This window comes from Centroberyx gerrardi, chromosome 4 (assembly GCF_048128805.1).
Source record: "Centroberyx gerrardi isolate f3 chromosome 4, fCenGer3.hap1.cur.20231027, whole genome shotgun sequence".
Classification (NCBI taxonomy): Eukaryota; Metazoa; Chordata; class Actinopteri; order Beryciformes; family Berycidae; genus Centroberyx; species Centroberyx gerrardi.
The window spans coordinates 24,840,718-24,856,141 of NC_136000.1; the positions used below are offsets into that span (position 1 = coordinate 24,840,718).

The 15,424-nt window shown below is 42.0% G+C and overlaps 1 protein-coding gene across 1 annotated transcript in view; it reads right to left on the minus strand.

Moving 5' to 3' along the window:
• Nucleotides 1–897: 897 nt before the first annotated feature.
• Nucleotides 898–15,424, minus strand: part of nup93 (nucleoporin 93) — a 38,933-nt gene continuing 24,406 nt past the window's right edge. The window contains exons 6-22 of the mRNA XM_078283070.1: nucleotides 12,801–12,875; nucleotides 11,348–11,440; nucleotides 11,011–11,150; nucleotides 10,632–10,764; nucleotides 10,178–10,335; nucleotides 9,866–10,031; nucleotides 8,780–8,873; nucleotides 5,429–5,620; nucleotides 5,204–5,330; nucleotides 4,696–4,768; nucleotides 3,912–3,956; nucleotides 3,306–3,422; nucleotides 2,901–3,019; nucleotides 2,373–2,490; nucleotides 2,023–2,106; nucleotides 1,761–1,889; nucleotides 898–1,306 (exon numbers count right to left, since the gene is read on the minus strand). Of these exons, the coding sequence (XP_078139196.1) occupies nucleotides 1,196–1,306; nucleotides 1,761–1,889; nucleotides 2,023–2,106; nucleotides 2,373–2,490; nucleotides 2,901–3,019; nucleotides 3,306–3,422; nucleotides 3,912–3,956; nucleotides 4,696–4,768; nucleotides 5,204–5,330; nucleotides 5,429–5,620; nucleotides 8,780–8,873; nucleotides 9,866–10,031; nucleotides 10,178–10,335; nucleotides 10,632–10,764; nucleotides 11,011–11,150; nucleotides 11,348–11,440; nucleotides 12,801–12,875 (1,974 nt within the window). The 3' untranslated portion in view covers nucleotides 898–1,195. The remainder of the gene's footprint in view (nucleotides 1,307–1,760; nucleotides 1,890–2,022; nucleotides 2,107–2,372; nucleotides 2,491–2,900; nucleotides 3,020–3,305; nucleotides 3,423–3,911; nucleotides 3,957–4,695; nucleotides 4,769–5,203; nucleotides 5,331–5,428; nucleotides 5,621–8,779; nucleotides 8,874–9,865; nucleotides 10,032–10,177; nucleotides 10,336–10,631; nucleotides 10,765–11,010; nucleotides 11,151–11,347; nucleotides 11,441–12,800; nucleotides 12,876–15,424) is intronic.

The window sequence follows — 15,424 nt, forward strand, 5'->3', positions numbered from 1 at the left end:
CATACAGTAGTACAGCCTGTGGAAAAAACATGGCTATGGCCCGCAACAACACACGACTGTGGCAGAATGAACACACACTGGATCAAGGAGTGGAGACGGTGTGTAACCCGCCTCAGTAAAACTACAAGGAACTGAACAAAGTACTGAAACGGCATCTGCAGCTTCTCTTATCACGGTATAAGAGGTTTATTCCCTCGATCTCAATTAAAATGCTGTTTGTCACTACATGTAATCTAATTAGTGTTGGCCGCATTGACACAATGCTTTTACCATTTACTCATGAGAATAAATGATAGAACAAGGTGGACAAATTGAGACAGACATCATGGAGGACATTTCTTTGAATTACAAACTTGAGAGCTGATATTCCAGATAAAAAACACTGGAAGGTGTGAGCATATTTATCAAAACTTAACACCTTGTTAAGAGGTGTTGTATCTGAAGATCACTCTCAGTAGATCACTCTCAGTACATCCAGTCACAGCAAATGTACAACCAAAAATCTGATGACTAATGAGTCCACAGGGGATTTGACACTGTGGAATAAAGCCACATCAGCCCACTGCCGTCCACTTGGACTGACAACCAGTTTGAACAAGACAACAGTCTCATGACTAATGCAATATCATATTTTCTCACAACTGTTCAATTTGACGTGTATATGGACTGGAAATTTACAAGAAATTTACTTGACATGAATTTCATAGTAGATGCAAAGCTGTGGCATGTTCCTTCACTGTTTTCTGTGACAACGCAAATCAAACCCTTCAAGCAAGCAACCAAAACTGTGTGCAATACAATAAAAAATAAAAATAAAGGATGAGGCGAAATAACACAAAATGTAAACACAATAAACATGAAGGAGTAGTTTAGAATGAAACAATGACAACTGAAAAGTGAACTTAAATTTTTAATCCAAATCATAAAAAATACAAATATGGATAAACAAAATGGAAAAAAGAACAGGTCAGGACAGAACGACAATTAACAGGAACCAAGCTCAGACAGGTGTGTGTGTGTGTGTGTGTTAACACACTGGATGAATGTGACATACAAAATCAAACAAGCGATGCTGTGTGTGTGTGTATACATGTGTGTCTGTAATCTGGGATCTTTGTGACTGTTTTATGTTTGTGTCTCCAGCAAATATGGTTTCTAGGAAGGTGTATCTGTGTGTGTGTGTGTGTGTGTGCTGTCAGTTCATCAGTACTTCCATCTGCACCAGTCTTGCATTGGTGTCCCCTGCCATCCTGTAGGGGATCATCCCAGCAAAGGTGATCAGGGCTCGGGCCTGGCTGCGCAGTTGCTGTTACCATAGAAGAAGAACAAGGCAAGTTATATTGAATATATTGATGCTGTGAGATGAGTTGTTACTGTACGGCCTGATGTGCTCTCTCAGCCCCGGGGCGTGCGGCTCTACAATCAATACCGGCTGTAATCGACTGGTATTGCTGCTTCCCCTGTGTATATCTACTGTGCTGGCAGAAAAACACAGCTGTGGTCGGCTAGAATTTTTTTTTCTGTTTTCTTTGTCATATGTATGATTGCTTTTTGTTCTCAGATCTCTCTTGAAAAAGAGACCTCGATTACAGGATAAATGAAATGAAACTGATCTGATTAATCCTTTCATTGGTACTATCAGGCAAAATCAGACTGCTTTGGGAGTTCGTCGGCTTTATTCCCTGCCATAATCAGAAGGAAACCTGTCTGTAAGACCGGTAAGTGTAGAAAATCAAGTTGTATTTTCCCTTTCAGCTCACCATGTCTCTGTCCTCGATGGTCCTCTGCGGGCGTCCCGGCGTGCCCGCTGGCGCCCCCTTCAGACGCTTGTACTGGGTGAACAGGATGTTCATGGTGGCCAGCAGCACCTCGGACAGGTTGTGACGCACCTGGGGACACAAAGGAGGGTCACGACATCTATGTTGTTAGTAATAACCAAAACAATACTCTGTGTGTGTGTGTGTGTATGTATGAGAGAGAGAGAGATTGCTGTGTGGATTGTTCAGAACTTGGTGGGCGCACCTCGTCGCTGAAGTTCCTGAAGGCGGCCACTCTCTCCTCCACACTGTCCTGACTGAGGGGGAGAAGCTTTAAATGCTCCATCACCTAACAGAGGCACAGACAGAGGAGTTTTATAGATGAAACAGAAAACCTACACAACATACACAAGCTGATATCACATACTAGAGTGACTACAGTAACAAAATAATACTTTGAAACTGTTGAATTGCAGGATCCAATAGTGTATGTGCTGTTATCATTATTGAACAGTGAGACTTTGGAATAATTCTAACAAACCACTCCTGGTTTTGGTGGAACAGCTAGCACAGAAAGTCGCACATCCTACCCTTTACTATAAGATCTGTACTTACGTCATAGGCTCTGTCGATGTGACCTGCGTGGTACTCGTCAAAGAATGTCATCAGGTCCAGCAGCAGGTAGAAAGTGCTGTCCACCGACTTCTCTCCTGCTACACCCTGAGAGCGATACCTGCAGCGCAGAACAAAGACAGCTTTACATTTACATTTCTGGCGTTCAGCTGACACTCTTAACCAGAGCACTTTAAAATGAGTGTAACAGTAGAATAAGCTTAATTTCTTACTAACTTGCTAGTGTTGCTACCGATCTCTCTTAATGCCTGTTAACATTACCAAGTTACTGACTCTTAACATTTTACATTCTGTTGACAGTGAAGATATGTTTAAGTTGGCATTGCTAATATTCTGGCAATTTAATGGAGATAATGAAAATAAAAGCACATAGTCAACAAGAGGTTTAGCTCTTAGCCTGTAGTTTTTCAAATCATGCCATGATTAAATGATTAAACCAGATGTTGTTCAGATGGCTTTTTGACTTATCCTTTCAGGCTAGTGTGTATGTGTGTGTGTGTGTGTCCCTACCTTTCAGCAATGGCCACGGCAGTGTTTTTTAGTCTCTCCTTGTTAGACTGAGGAGCGCTGACCTGGGCGATGACCGGACTCAACAACCTGTTCATCAACTCCAAGACCTTATCAGGACTCTACAGAGAGAGAGAGAGACAGAGAGAGAGGGAAAGAAAGACAGGAGTGAAAGGATTCATTTTCTGTTTGTGTGCATGTTTGTATGGGGTGGGCATTCAAATAAAATATCCAGCATGGGTGTTAGATAGCAGCACATATTAGCTTGTTGAGGTTATTATGCTACTCCTTGAAGGATGCTGCTCATTGTGTAATGTGCACAACACCGTGAAGTGCTGCTAATGACTGAAGCTGTGTAGAAGTACTGTATATGGATGCAATAGATGAGCGTGGGAGAAGTCTGCTCACCTTGGCCAGCTCGTAGAGTTTAACCGCTTCCTCAAACAAGCCTTTGTTCTCGGCCTCTAGAGCCACTTTGCTGATGATGGCCCTGGTGTCCCCAGCAAACTTATCTATCACCCCAGGCTAGGAAGAGGAGGAGACAAGAGAGGACACATGAGAGCGAGACGAGGAATACGCAGGTGGTACAGCAGACGACTGCAGGTTGTGAATAGCAGATATGGTTCAATTCCGACAACAAAAAAACAAAAAGAAGTCAATTAGAGGGGGAAAAAAGACCCTGAAAACATCACATCTTGCAGAAAGCCACAGGCACTGTGGGAAATGTCAAGAAACTTTGGAAGCAAAGGCTAGAATGAATTATTGTCAAGTGCTTTTTGATCCATGACAGCGGAACAGAGTGCTGTTAAACAGGGAGTGTCAAAACATGTGGGGGACGTGTTGAAGTAAGGGAAGATTTCTGACCATCTCTGACAGTTGAAACTCCCACTTAGGGAGCCGGGAGAGAGTAAGAGACACACAGACACACGTATGAAAACTTGCTACGAGCGAACAACCATAGAGGAGACAAGAGGAGAGGCAGATGGAGAGTGATCAAAGACGCAATCTTCCTACCTTTCTACTGCCATCCTTCTCCAGTCTCCCCAACAGCATGTCAAACTAGGAAAGATAAGAGAGAGAGTTAAAAATACCATGTCAAAAACATAAAAAGTATACATTAAGAAAAGACACTGCTGTGGGAATACATTTTTTTACATCATAAAATACTACTTTGAAAAAAGACAACACAGTTAATCAGCCATAATCCATATCAGACATGGTTTTGAATTGTGACCAAACCGGCCGGCCTTTTGGCAGACATGTATTTCCCATAGTATGCATCCAAAAGCCCAGCGGCCATATTTCCTCAGATGTTGAAATGAGTGATCACCATCGAGTAGACACAGTCATTTTTTCTGAATATGAAAGACGATGGCAGAAGCTATGTGAAAATTCACAGGTAGGGTTGAATTTTCACAATCAAACCTCAATCTGTTTTGATTTGCATCCATACTGTGTATTCTTACATCGTAGGTGAACCAAGTCTTAGCATCTATTTTTCAATAGTGTGTCATGATATTAATCATGCTGACTGATACTTGAATTTATTTGAATGCTAATTTTTCAATTAGCTTTCAGTAAAAATACCCTGCACATAAAGACAAAGATGAAAACTAAAAACAAAACACCTGTATTTTTATTTTTTTTATTAGTTTTGCAAGTAGACAAGTCTGACAAAACACCTAGTTTTCCTATTAGTTTGAGTTTACGATAATAACCCTGTTAACAGGCGTTAAAAGTGACGTCAACGTGCTCCACAACACTGCAGTAGGCCTTTGTGTAAATGTGGGTGACTCACCTCTCGGCTCTCGATGACGAGCTCGCTGACGCAGCGCATGAACATATTCTCTCCCTGGCTGTCCTTCTCATTGCTGCAGACAGACAGACAGACAGACATGAATTAGAAACAGAGGCATGGTGGTGGACACGACCACACCAGGCACAAGCAACACTTGAACCTGGTTCATAACATCCTCTCACCCTTTCCCATCTCTCTCCACAGTATAGAGTCAAATAAAGCAGATACGCCACAAAAAAACCAACCTATTTCATCTGCTTATTTTAATGAAGGAGAAACATTACATCTTAAACTCAGATAATAAAAAGAATGTGAAGGATGAAGGACGCTCTGTGAAGTAAGGGAAACTGCACTGACTTTAAAAACTCCACCTGTTAACACCAAAGTGCTGTGGTAGCACAGTGTTGGAACTAAAAGAACTGCTGAACAAAATATTTAATTCATGCATCAATTTCCTGGTATGTGGATGTACAGCGTACATACATACGATGTGTGTAGTATTATTTACCGTAGGAAGTAGAAGTACTGCAGGGCTTCTCGCGGGTCAGTGGACTCAAACTTGCGAGTGTAGAGCATGAGCAGACGGATAAAGTTGAGGCGTCGCACCATGGGGGGGTCACCGGCCTCCTGGCTTACTGCAGGGAGGAGAGGAAAACACAACATTTGATTCGCTATCAATATTCATCTCCTCGTTTCCGTTCCGCTTTCGCAACACGAAGGTGATCATACTCACGCAGCTGAGCGCTTTGGCCGGATGACTTGAGCAGCAGCCGCAGCTCGTACAGCACCAGCGCCACGTGCACAGCGTGACTCCGCAGCCTCTCAACACGAAACAAGAAAGCCACGGCCGCCTCAAACTGAGCTGTCAGGAACAACACCTGGAAATACAGGAAGGGCTGCTGGCTCGCCGAGAAATGGGACTCTCCTGTTGGACAACAGACAAGAGAGGACGAGTTGCTTTGGATGAGAGATAGAAAACTTTTAGAATACTAAAGTCCCTGCATTCCTGTATTACTGAACTGTAAAAAAAAGAAAAAGGAGAAACTTAACAAACAAAAATGAGACTCCCATTATTGGACAAAAGAGAGAAGAAATTAGTCTGATTGGACAAAAAAAAGACTAGAAATACAGTAAGTACAGGAAACAGATTTCTGCATCAAACTTAAAGGATTCCACTCATTCATACTTGATAATATTTAAAAGCACTGAGTTTTTTATAAAAGGAAATTGATACAACTCCTACAGACAGTTAGTAGTTTTACTCAGCCTTGCAGAAATTCACCTATTTTTCCACTACATTTTGTCATCAAGTCACCCACAAGAAAAAGTGCTATATAAATTCAAAAAGTTATTATTTATTTCAATTTTTTTTACCTGAATACATTTTAATAAAGTCATTCAATGACACCTGATTAATTTGTATACGTGCCACGTCAACTTTCTGTGGATTTCTCAGTTGCTATGAAAACTAACGTGTAAAAACACAAATTTGAAAACATTTTAGACGCAACTTTTTTTTTTTTTGTTGAGCGCAGGTACTTAGTCATCAAGTTGACTTTTTAATTATAATCCTTAATCCCCTTGCTGGCTAAAACTTTCTTTCGGAGTCAGGGATAGAACAGGGTGGACCATGTCAGCCATTTTACAGCCTTATCTCGGAGTTACAGCTCTTTAGTTCAAAAAGCGCGAGTATAGAGAGAGGGAGAGGGAGAGAGAGAGAGAGATGAAGAGAAAGAAAATGACGAAGGAGGAGAGATAACGGCGTGGGGTGGGGGTGGGGTGTGTGTGTGTGTGTGTGTAGACAGAGCGCGAACAAGAAATGAGAAAGAACAAACGAACAGGCAAGGAGAGAGAAAAGGAGGAAAAAGTGGGAGTGAGGAGAGAGGTAAAACAACAGAGTAACGGTGCAGGTGTGGGGAGAGAGAGACCGAAAGAGAGGGAGAACGAAGGACAAAAGGGGAGAGGACAGACAGATGGAGGAAAAGAGTGACAGAGAAAGAAAGAGAGAGAGAGGGGGAGAATAGAGGGGGCGAGAGAGTATGGGAGGCGGTAATGTGAGAGAGAAATGAAGAGATGCTTCGGGCTTTTACATCCTGCTGCGAAGCAAGATGGAGCACAACAAGCAACCCTGTGCCAGACAACCAAGGGAGCGGAGCGACGGAGAGAAGCAGAACGAGGCTTCAGGCTTTACCTCCCACCGAGAAGAGAGAGAGAGAGAGAGAGAGAGAGGGAGGGAGAGGGAACATGTGAGAGGGTGAGGGAGAGAGAAAGAGAGAGAGAGAAAGAGAGGAAAACAGCGCAGTCTTATCTGGACAGCGCAGGATAGACCCGTGGAGAACGCAGCACCCAGGAGAGAAAACAGTACTCTCTCAATCTGTGGGAGAGAAAGCCTAACGCACCCCCCCCGCCTCCCTCTTTTTTTCATGTGCGTGCGGGAGGCCGTGCGGCTATCAGAGTGGGCCGCTTTATATTAAGATGTGTTTGGGAGATCAAAGTCAAAGTCTGTCTGATAGCTCATGGTTTCACTTCTGTTGTCCCTCATCTCTCTTGTTAAAGCCGGCTCTGAGAATTCACAAGGTCATTCAAAAGTTATAAGGAACTGGGTGAACGGCTCCGTGTGAAAAGTATGTGAAGTCATGTATTGTAAACAGCAAGTCACGCAGTACATAGTACACAAAATGAGAGTTGGTCAGAGTTATTGAGAGAATGAGGTTTCCAAACCTTATATAGCTTGTGAAACTCCACATCCTTGTTACCTTGACACTTAGGATGAATGGCTTAAAAATGTTCTCATCTCTCAGCAATCAATCTGCTACAGTAAATTACAGTAAAAAGCTCATTTTCTCAAGTGGGTGCTGTGGTACCCCGACGCCCCAGTGTTGATGTCCTTTCTCCCAGTGTAGGACACTGAAGATAACTAGGTCTGTGTTTTTTCTGTTTTGCTGCCAGAATCACAAAATCTGGGTTTAAAGACACAATTTAAACATAAACATGAAACACCATGGACTTGTGATGTTTTAGCATTTTTGTGAACATCCAAAAAATGCCAAAATGGTGGAGTGACAGTCAATGTCTGTATTGTCATATTCAAGCATGTCAGAGAATACGTGCAACAGGCATGGGACAACATGCATTGAGCTTTCACTACATTGAGGAGTGAGAGTGCTACACTTTCCATTTGGCCATACACTGGTTTGATAATTAATAGTACAAAGCACCTGCACACATTTTCTCATGTCCTTGAAAGTGCCATCACATTCAAACTGTCTGCGCTAAGCTCTTTACATGGTGTGTGTGTGTGTGTGTGTGTGTGTGTGTGTGTGTGTGTATCTTCAACCAACAGTCTCCTTTAAGATAAAGCCTAATGTTGAGCACCATTAGCCACATAATTAGTGCTCATTGATTAAAGACACTTAAAATAATTAACATTGAAAGATAAAAGTGTTGTATGCCTGTTGTAAGCATACCAGTAGATATATAAATTGAAAAAACAAGACTGGGACAACAGGAACTACTGACTGTAAAACACTTCAAACATGTAAAACCTAGAATCTGGCGAAAATAAAACAATAGAAAACCTCTCCGAAAATGGGACAAAAACTATTTGGGAAAAACTGAAAAGGATTTCAAAGGGCTCTAGATAACTGATAGCAGGTTTCACCCCAATTATCTGCTCTGCACCTACAGGTGTGCTACGTTACCGACTTCTAGCTCTTGGGAGCTGCGGGAATCAAGATCCATGCTAAAGGCAAACAGTTTTCATTTCTAACCAACAGCCAGATATGGCTGTAGTCTTATTACAGTGAACACACGGGGCTCTGCACCAAAAGGTTGCTCCAGGAAAGTCTGTACCAAGGGGCGCGCGCACACACACACACACACACACACACACACACACACACATCCACACACACACACACACACACAGTACTCAAGAAGTTGAAAGCTACTGAAATGGGGAAAGAGAGAGGGGAAGACAAAGAAAGTCATCAAGCGACTAAAATGACTAAAATGTAAATGTGAGTGGTTGTCTCTGAAGCGGGAGACAGAGAAAGATAGACGGGACAGAGAGGCAGATCCATACCGTAGTCCTCCAGCAGCTGTTTCTGTAGCTGCGGCAGGGTCAGTCTGTCCTGGGGAGAGCTGCTGCCGTCATCGTCAAAACACACCTGGTTCAACTGCAGGCAGAAGACAAAGACATGGCACACCTCTAGATGTAAAGTTCATGACAACAACTGTGGCTCAAGGCTCAACACGAATCCACAAAAGACAGGAAATTCAAATAGACACCAAGTCCAAGGATTTCCAATGAGGTTTATTAAGCCTCAGTGACATCCCTGTAGCAATGATGGTTCACTGCAGTTCAAACAGTATGTACCCACCACTGTTTCAAAACTCCTCTCGAAGAACCTCGTTCATACTCTTTAGAAACATTGTTCTCTGGTCAATATTTCAACTGCTCTGTTTGGAAAAGTGCTACAGAAAAGTGATGCGTAAGCTACTTTAAAAGTGAACAACTGCACTGAAAATTCCAATTTAGAAAACTGTAAAATAATTTCACTGTACTCTCTGCCCAGGGTCTAGCTGCACTAAGACCTTTCTGGCTCACAGCCAGCATCTGACCTATCTTTAGAAACTGGCCAAACCTTGCTGCACAGCTGCTGGGCCAGCAACCTTTCACAACCTAGCCAGACTTGGTCGCTAACACAGCTTAAAATTCAGCTTGAAGTTGATAAGCCAGCTAAAGGGAGGGTAAATTGTCCCTTTCTGATCCACCTTGGAACCTGGTAAAAAAGCTCATCCAGACACATTACATTTTGTGTTAAATACAGGCAAAATGCACTGGCACATCCATGAGGTTCCATGGAAACATGGCATCAGCTGTGCACAAAGCATTTATTTAACAAACAAGTCACCTTTAATGAAATCACAACTACAACCATCCACAAGATATGTCCTGTGGGTCCTGCTGTGCAATGTAAAGATGAAAAACCTGAGACTGTAAGTTAACCTTTATCTTTTGCCATTGAATCACCCACACTTTGTTAAGGTTTAACAATCAAAAAATTAAGAGGAACCCATGCTATTTATCTCTATATTGGCAAAGACCAATTTCAGGCCACTGTTCCAATACTTACACTTAACAAGAAAATAAAGAAATGACCCATACCTTAAGCCAGAGGTAGTCTTCAGTCTTGTCTGCCACCTCTCCATGGTTGTCGCTGATGTCACATTTCCCTATCAGGCAGTAGACGGCTCTCTTATAAGGGTCGGCGCTGTTCCTTAGCACCCTGCGGTAGTGGAGACGAAGCTTGTTCTCTGAAGTCGGGGAAAGGCTGGAAGGAATGAAAGAATAGAGCAAAGGAGAACAGAGAGATTACAATACAGTTTGACCTTCCTTGACCTGTCTAGAGGTCTCACCATCCACTGGGGAAAAAATAGGGCAGAAAAGGAAAAAAAACAGAAGCCAAAGTGTTCTCACCGTCTGTCAGGACTGTTCATGTACTCCTGGAACCAGGTCTTGAAGTCTCCGAGCTGATGTTGCACTCTGTTCACCACCTGCATGGCTGCGTTCAGGTCTCCACAACGCAGACAGTAGTAGATCACAGCCCACACTGGGTGGCCCTCTATCTCACCATCCTGTCACACACAAACACCAAAAAATACGACTACAGTTGTGAGAATATTCCACTGACTTTCATTCGCTCATTCCCAAACAACACAAGAAGAAGAACACAGATTTTGATACAGTATATATACATGGTAGAGTAGATTACTGCCCTCTACTTCACCATCTGACACACACACACACACACACACACACACACACACACACACACACACACAACATTCACAGAAATTGGACTTCTTCATTACCTGTCTTGGGATATGTGTCTTTGGATGTGTGTGTGTGTGTGTGTGTGTGTGTGTGTTACCTGCATGCCAGGCAGGGGTCCTGGTAGTTTAATATTGAGGAAGCTGCGGACTAGTTGGTACGTTCCGGGCACCCCTCCTAGTTGGGCCTGATGGAGGTTCCCAAACACCGTCACCATGGTGTAGTTCTTATAGCTGGGAGAGAGGAGACACACGCAGACATGGAAACACACACACACGCACACACGCACGCACACACACACACACACAGTTAGCAAACATCATCACCATGGTGTTGTTCTCTTCACATATTTGGATTACTGTAGGGCAATCTCACTAAATCACTAAAAGCTTAACCCTAAAATGAGCCATTTTTCAAAATGAGGACCAACCTTCGGCCCTCACAAAAACACACACACACACACACACACACACAGTTACCTGTTCTCAAGGAAGCTGAGTGCCTGGCGTACAAAGGCCATTTGCATGTCGACAGCGGTGCGACTCTTGAGGGTGTCTTTGGCTGGAACCAGCAACACATCGGTCATCTGCTTCACCATCAGCCACATGTCTGAGACATTCTTGGGGGGGAAGGAGATGGTGACAGTCACAGGTACACACACAGAAACAAAGAAAAGCACATATTAGCTGTCACAAATAAAATAGTAGCACTGAGCTACATGTTTGCAGGACAACACCATCATCTCCTGTTCATTTCATGATGTTAATTTCATGGTGAAATAGCACATGTGACGCCATGTTGGATATATGTTCTTACCTTGTCATCCAGGCTTTCTGCTACAGAAGCACATAGGTCTCCTAAATTAGGCTGGATGTGACCATTCACTATCTTCTCATTGAAAATGTAGATCTGATGAGGGAAGAAGCAGGGATGGAGAGAGGAGAAGAAAAAAGGAAAAATAAGGTTGTAGTTAAATAGCTCCCCCAATTCTTAATTAAAAGATTTGCTCACTCAATTTTTGTTTAGATTTCTACTTCAGCAATTTCATGTGTAAGACAAATTAGAAATACGCCTACAGCCTCAGCTTCCAGACTATCGGGCGATGCTACGACCGTAGAGTGAAATGGTTGACAAAGAAAAACAACGCGAAAAGAATCAAAATGTTCAGAAGGTCGTCGAAGAAGATGACGAAAACCAGACAAATGATGCCGCAAGCAATGTGACGACACATGGTCAGAGGAAAAAACACATTTACAGTACCGGTACTGCCTCGCACAACAAATTAGAGATGGACGAGAGAGAAGGTCAGACAGGATGATGAGGGAGGGACGATGGTAGAGAGATAACGAGAGAGAGAGAGAGAGACAGAGAGAGAGAGAGGGGGGGGGGGGCAGTGTGCAAGAGACAAAGCAGCAATAGCGGGGAGGAAAATGGTAGAGTGGGAGAAACAGATACAGAGAGAGAGAGAGAGAGAGCGAGAGCGAGAGAGAGCGAGCTCATCCCTGCCCCACACTAGGGAAATTACCCAGAGTGCCCTTCTACCATCCAATCAATCAATGTGTTTGATCTGTCACTGCCTCTCTTGCTGTGACCCCATTTTTACTGACTGGACAGATGGAGGGCATCACACACTGACCGGCTGGGTTCATAATACAGTAGTTAGAATTTACAATATCTTGTTTAAAACACACTTTTATAAACTTGCTTTTACCCAACAGAGATTCTTGTTCCAAGAGGAAAAGTGCAGGAACTATTTGACCTTGGATATTTGCGTCAGTAGTAACTTTCAGTATATTATGCTCTTATCTTATTCCTTCTCAGTTTGTTGTTTTATGCTGATCTGTATTTTTGCCTTGATTCTACTGTTCATAGATTATAGATTTGTGTGTTGCTGTCATTTTACTGTCTTTTGCCTTTTCTTGTTAATGTAAAGCACTTTAACCGTGTATTGAAAAGTACTATACAAAAAAAGTTTACTATTGATACTATTATTATCATCTTTATTTATGTAGCACATTTCAAAACAGTTACAAAGCACTTAAAAAAGGATAAAACAACAAAAGCAAAAGCAATAAAAGAGAAGAAATAAAAGCAAGGCAAAAGTCAAAAACAAAGATAAAAGATCATTACATAAAGGCAAATCTATATAAATGATATATTAAGGTGCCTTAAGTAAGACTTTTACTGTCCCATAGCCCAAAATGTCCATAATAAAAAAAAAACTTGTGTTCTGGGTCGTCATTTGGGATTTTGATGGACATCAACTCACCTGTCGACCATAGGCCACCTCCACGCTGTCCAAGGCGCTCCTCCCTGGAACCGCCACCTCGCTCACGAAGCTGGGCTACAACAGACAGAGGTGCCACACGTTACTATGTTCATTTACTACACACAAGCGTGCATGAGATGTGTGTAAGTCTGTGTCCATTCCTCCCTGGGACCACAACCTCTAAACTGGGCTACACGCAGACGTAGTGTAGTGTAGATCTGTGTGTGTATGTGAAATGTATCATGACGACCCCAGAAGAAGAGAGTGGGAATGTGTGTGTGTGTCTAAGAGATAGGCAGAGGAGTTTGTTTTATCTCCAATCTTTGTTGTGCATATTAATACCAAAGAAAGCTTTGAACAATGAAGCATGAAAGCTACTGTGAGAACTCAAATTCTCTTTCACGCACACACACACCTCCAAAGGCTACACCCATAAAGATTAGTTTTCTTTAACTATTTTAACATTGCCTATTTTGCTCTGTTTAAGCTCTTTCAGTAGTTGCAAGTTGCACCAATTGCCACAATATTATTGCAAACCACATTAAAACAAGATTGTAAAATTCCATTCTTCAACATCCATTGTTCTTGCAGTACTACTTAATATTATTTGGTGATTTCTTTCAAAGCTTTTTGACCTTAGTTTACCAAGGCAGGGTGGCTTGAGGACACTTGCCCTTTTTCAGCAACACCCTGCTTCACACTTCTTCAGTTCAACACCTCACACATGGGAGCAACTCAGTACCAACACGGTCTTCTACAAGTTGTCACTGTGTCGCTCCGCTGGAGCAGCTGGAGGTTAAGAGCCTTAGAAAACGTGTCAGCTCAGAAGAAATAAACAAAAGAAATCAAGACGACAAACAAAAACACAACTGAATCGGATAACCGAAACTAAATGACAACAAAACAACAGGGAGGAAAAAAGTACAACAAAAACAAAATGCACTGAGGGAGTGGGTTTTGCTGATAATGCCTTCTTATCCAGCTCACTGTTTCAGCAACTATGGCTTCTAGGAATCTAGCTGATAAAACTTGGCATATTTCTTTTCCAATGCAAAGACAAGAACTTCAAATATTTCCATTTCTGTTCATCTGAGAAAATAATGGCATCTAGATTTTTATAGTAAGAGACATTTTGTTTAATTGGAGATTCCTTTTTCACTCTTCTTTGTAAATGGGTGAATTTATTTCATTTTTTTTCTTATATTTGGCTGTAGTCAAGGGAGAGAAGTTATTAAATTCTCTTTCTAATTTATTCTTTTTATTGGCGGATTCTGGCGGCCTGGGGCAAACCAAGGATTCAGACATCACATTGACTAAGGAAGCATTTATGAAAATGAGTTAAATGAAGCTCGAAACGACAGGCACACTAATCACACACCAATGAAATTGTTACAGGTGTCCCGTGTGAAATCATCAATCAGAATCTTAAATCGATCGTATTTTCTCATGTTGAATTTTCTGCACTTTGAGAAATCTTTCAATTCCACTGCTGTCTGGCTGGTGAAAATGATTTGAGATGTCAGTATACAGGATGAAAGCCTTTAACACATTACACAGAGATGATAAAAACAGTATCTATGAGGAGCAGATGAAGAGGTTATTCTAGTTAGTTTAGGTATGAGTGGATGGAGATGGCTGAGAGCACATAGTGTTCAACAAATGCTGTGAGAGGGCGAGTCTTGCTTTTGAGTACATTGATTCAATCCAATAAGTTCAAGTATATTTAAAACACTGGTGTTTCCTTCAACACTTTTCCTATTGCAGCTACTAGGTACACTTTTCAACTCAGTGTCCCGCTGTGGCTGTTGCTCTGTGGCCTGGAGGGAAAAACAAAGCTTTGAACTTTGTTAAGCATCATCAGCCAAAACTCTGCTTACTGAATTGTATCTGTATCTGACAAAGTTGAATCTGACATCTGACGAACTAGTTCATCAAAGGCTGTGGTCAATTCGTTTCCCATTAAATAAAATTTAAAAAATAAATAGCAGTGTAATTAATTTGCTCATAATGCAGCACTATTTCTCAAATATTTAGGGTTGGATGGATCTCTTCTCATGCAAAGTTGCAATCCTAAAGATAATCTACTTCCTGAATTGACTAAATCAAATGTGAATTGAACCCAACTGGGAACTATTGGGAACTACTGGGAACACTATGCACAATCATTTTAGAGTTTTATATTTATTTGTATTACTTCTGATATTACCTTTCCTGTATTATATTTTTTATCACCTTCGTCTTCCTTGGCATTGTTCTGCCAATTGCTGCTGTGGCACCTGAATTTCCCCCAGGGGATCAATAAAGTGCAATCTAATCTTATCTCATCTTATTATGGCCTTGCTGATTTCAGCAGCACAACTCCCTACATAGAGAAGCCATTTTTGGCAGTGGGCAAGCAACAGCAAGTCATCCATGGAAAATTCAACTGCTTCTTAATAATTCAGCAGAGGAACATGGACAAAATCTCTCACCATCACAGTGATGGTCTGCTACATAACATAGATGTTTAAGTTCAGCTAAACCTCCTGAATCTTTCAAGGGAGACAATGGACAAAATCTCTTTAGTATCAGAGCATGGAGCCGGCCTTCCATATATTCAGTTGTAGATTACGATATAAACAGCC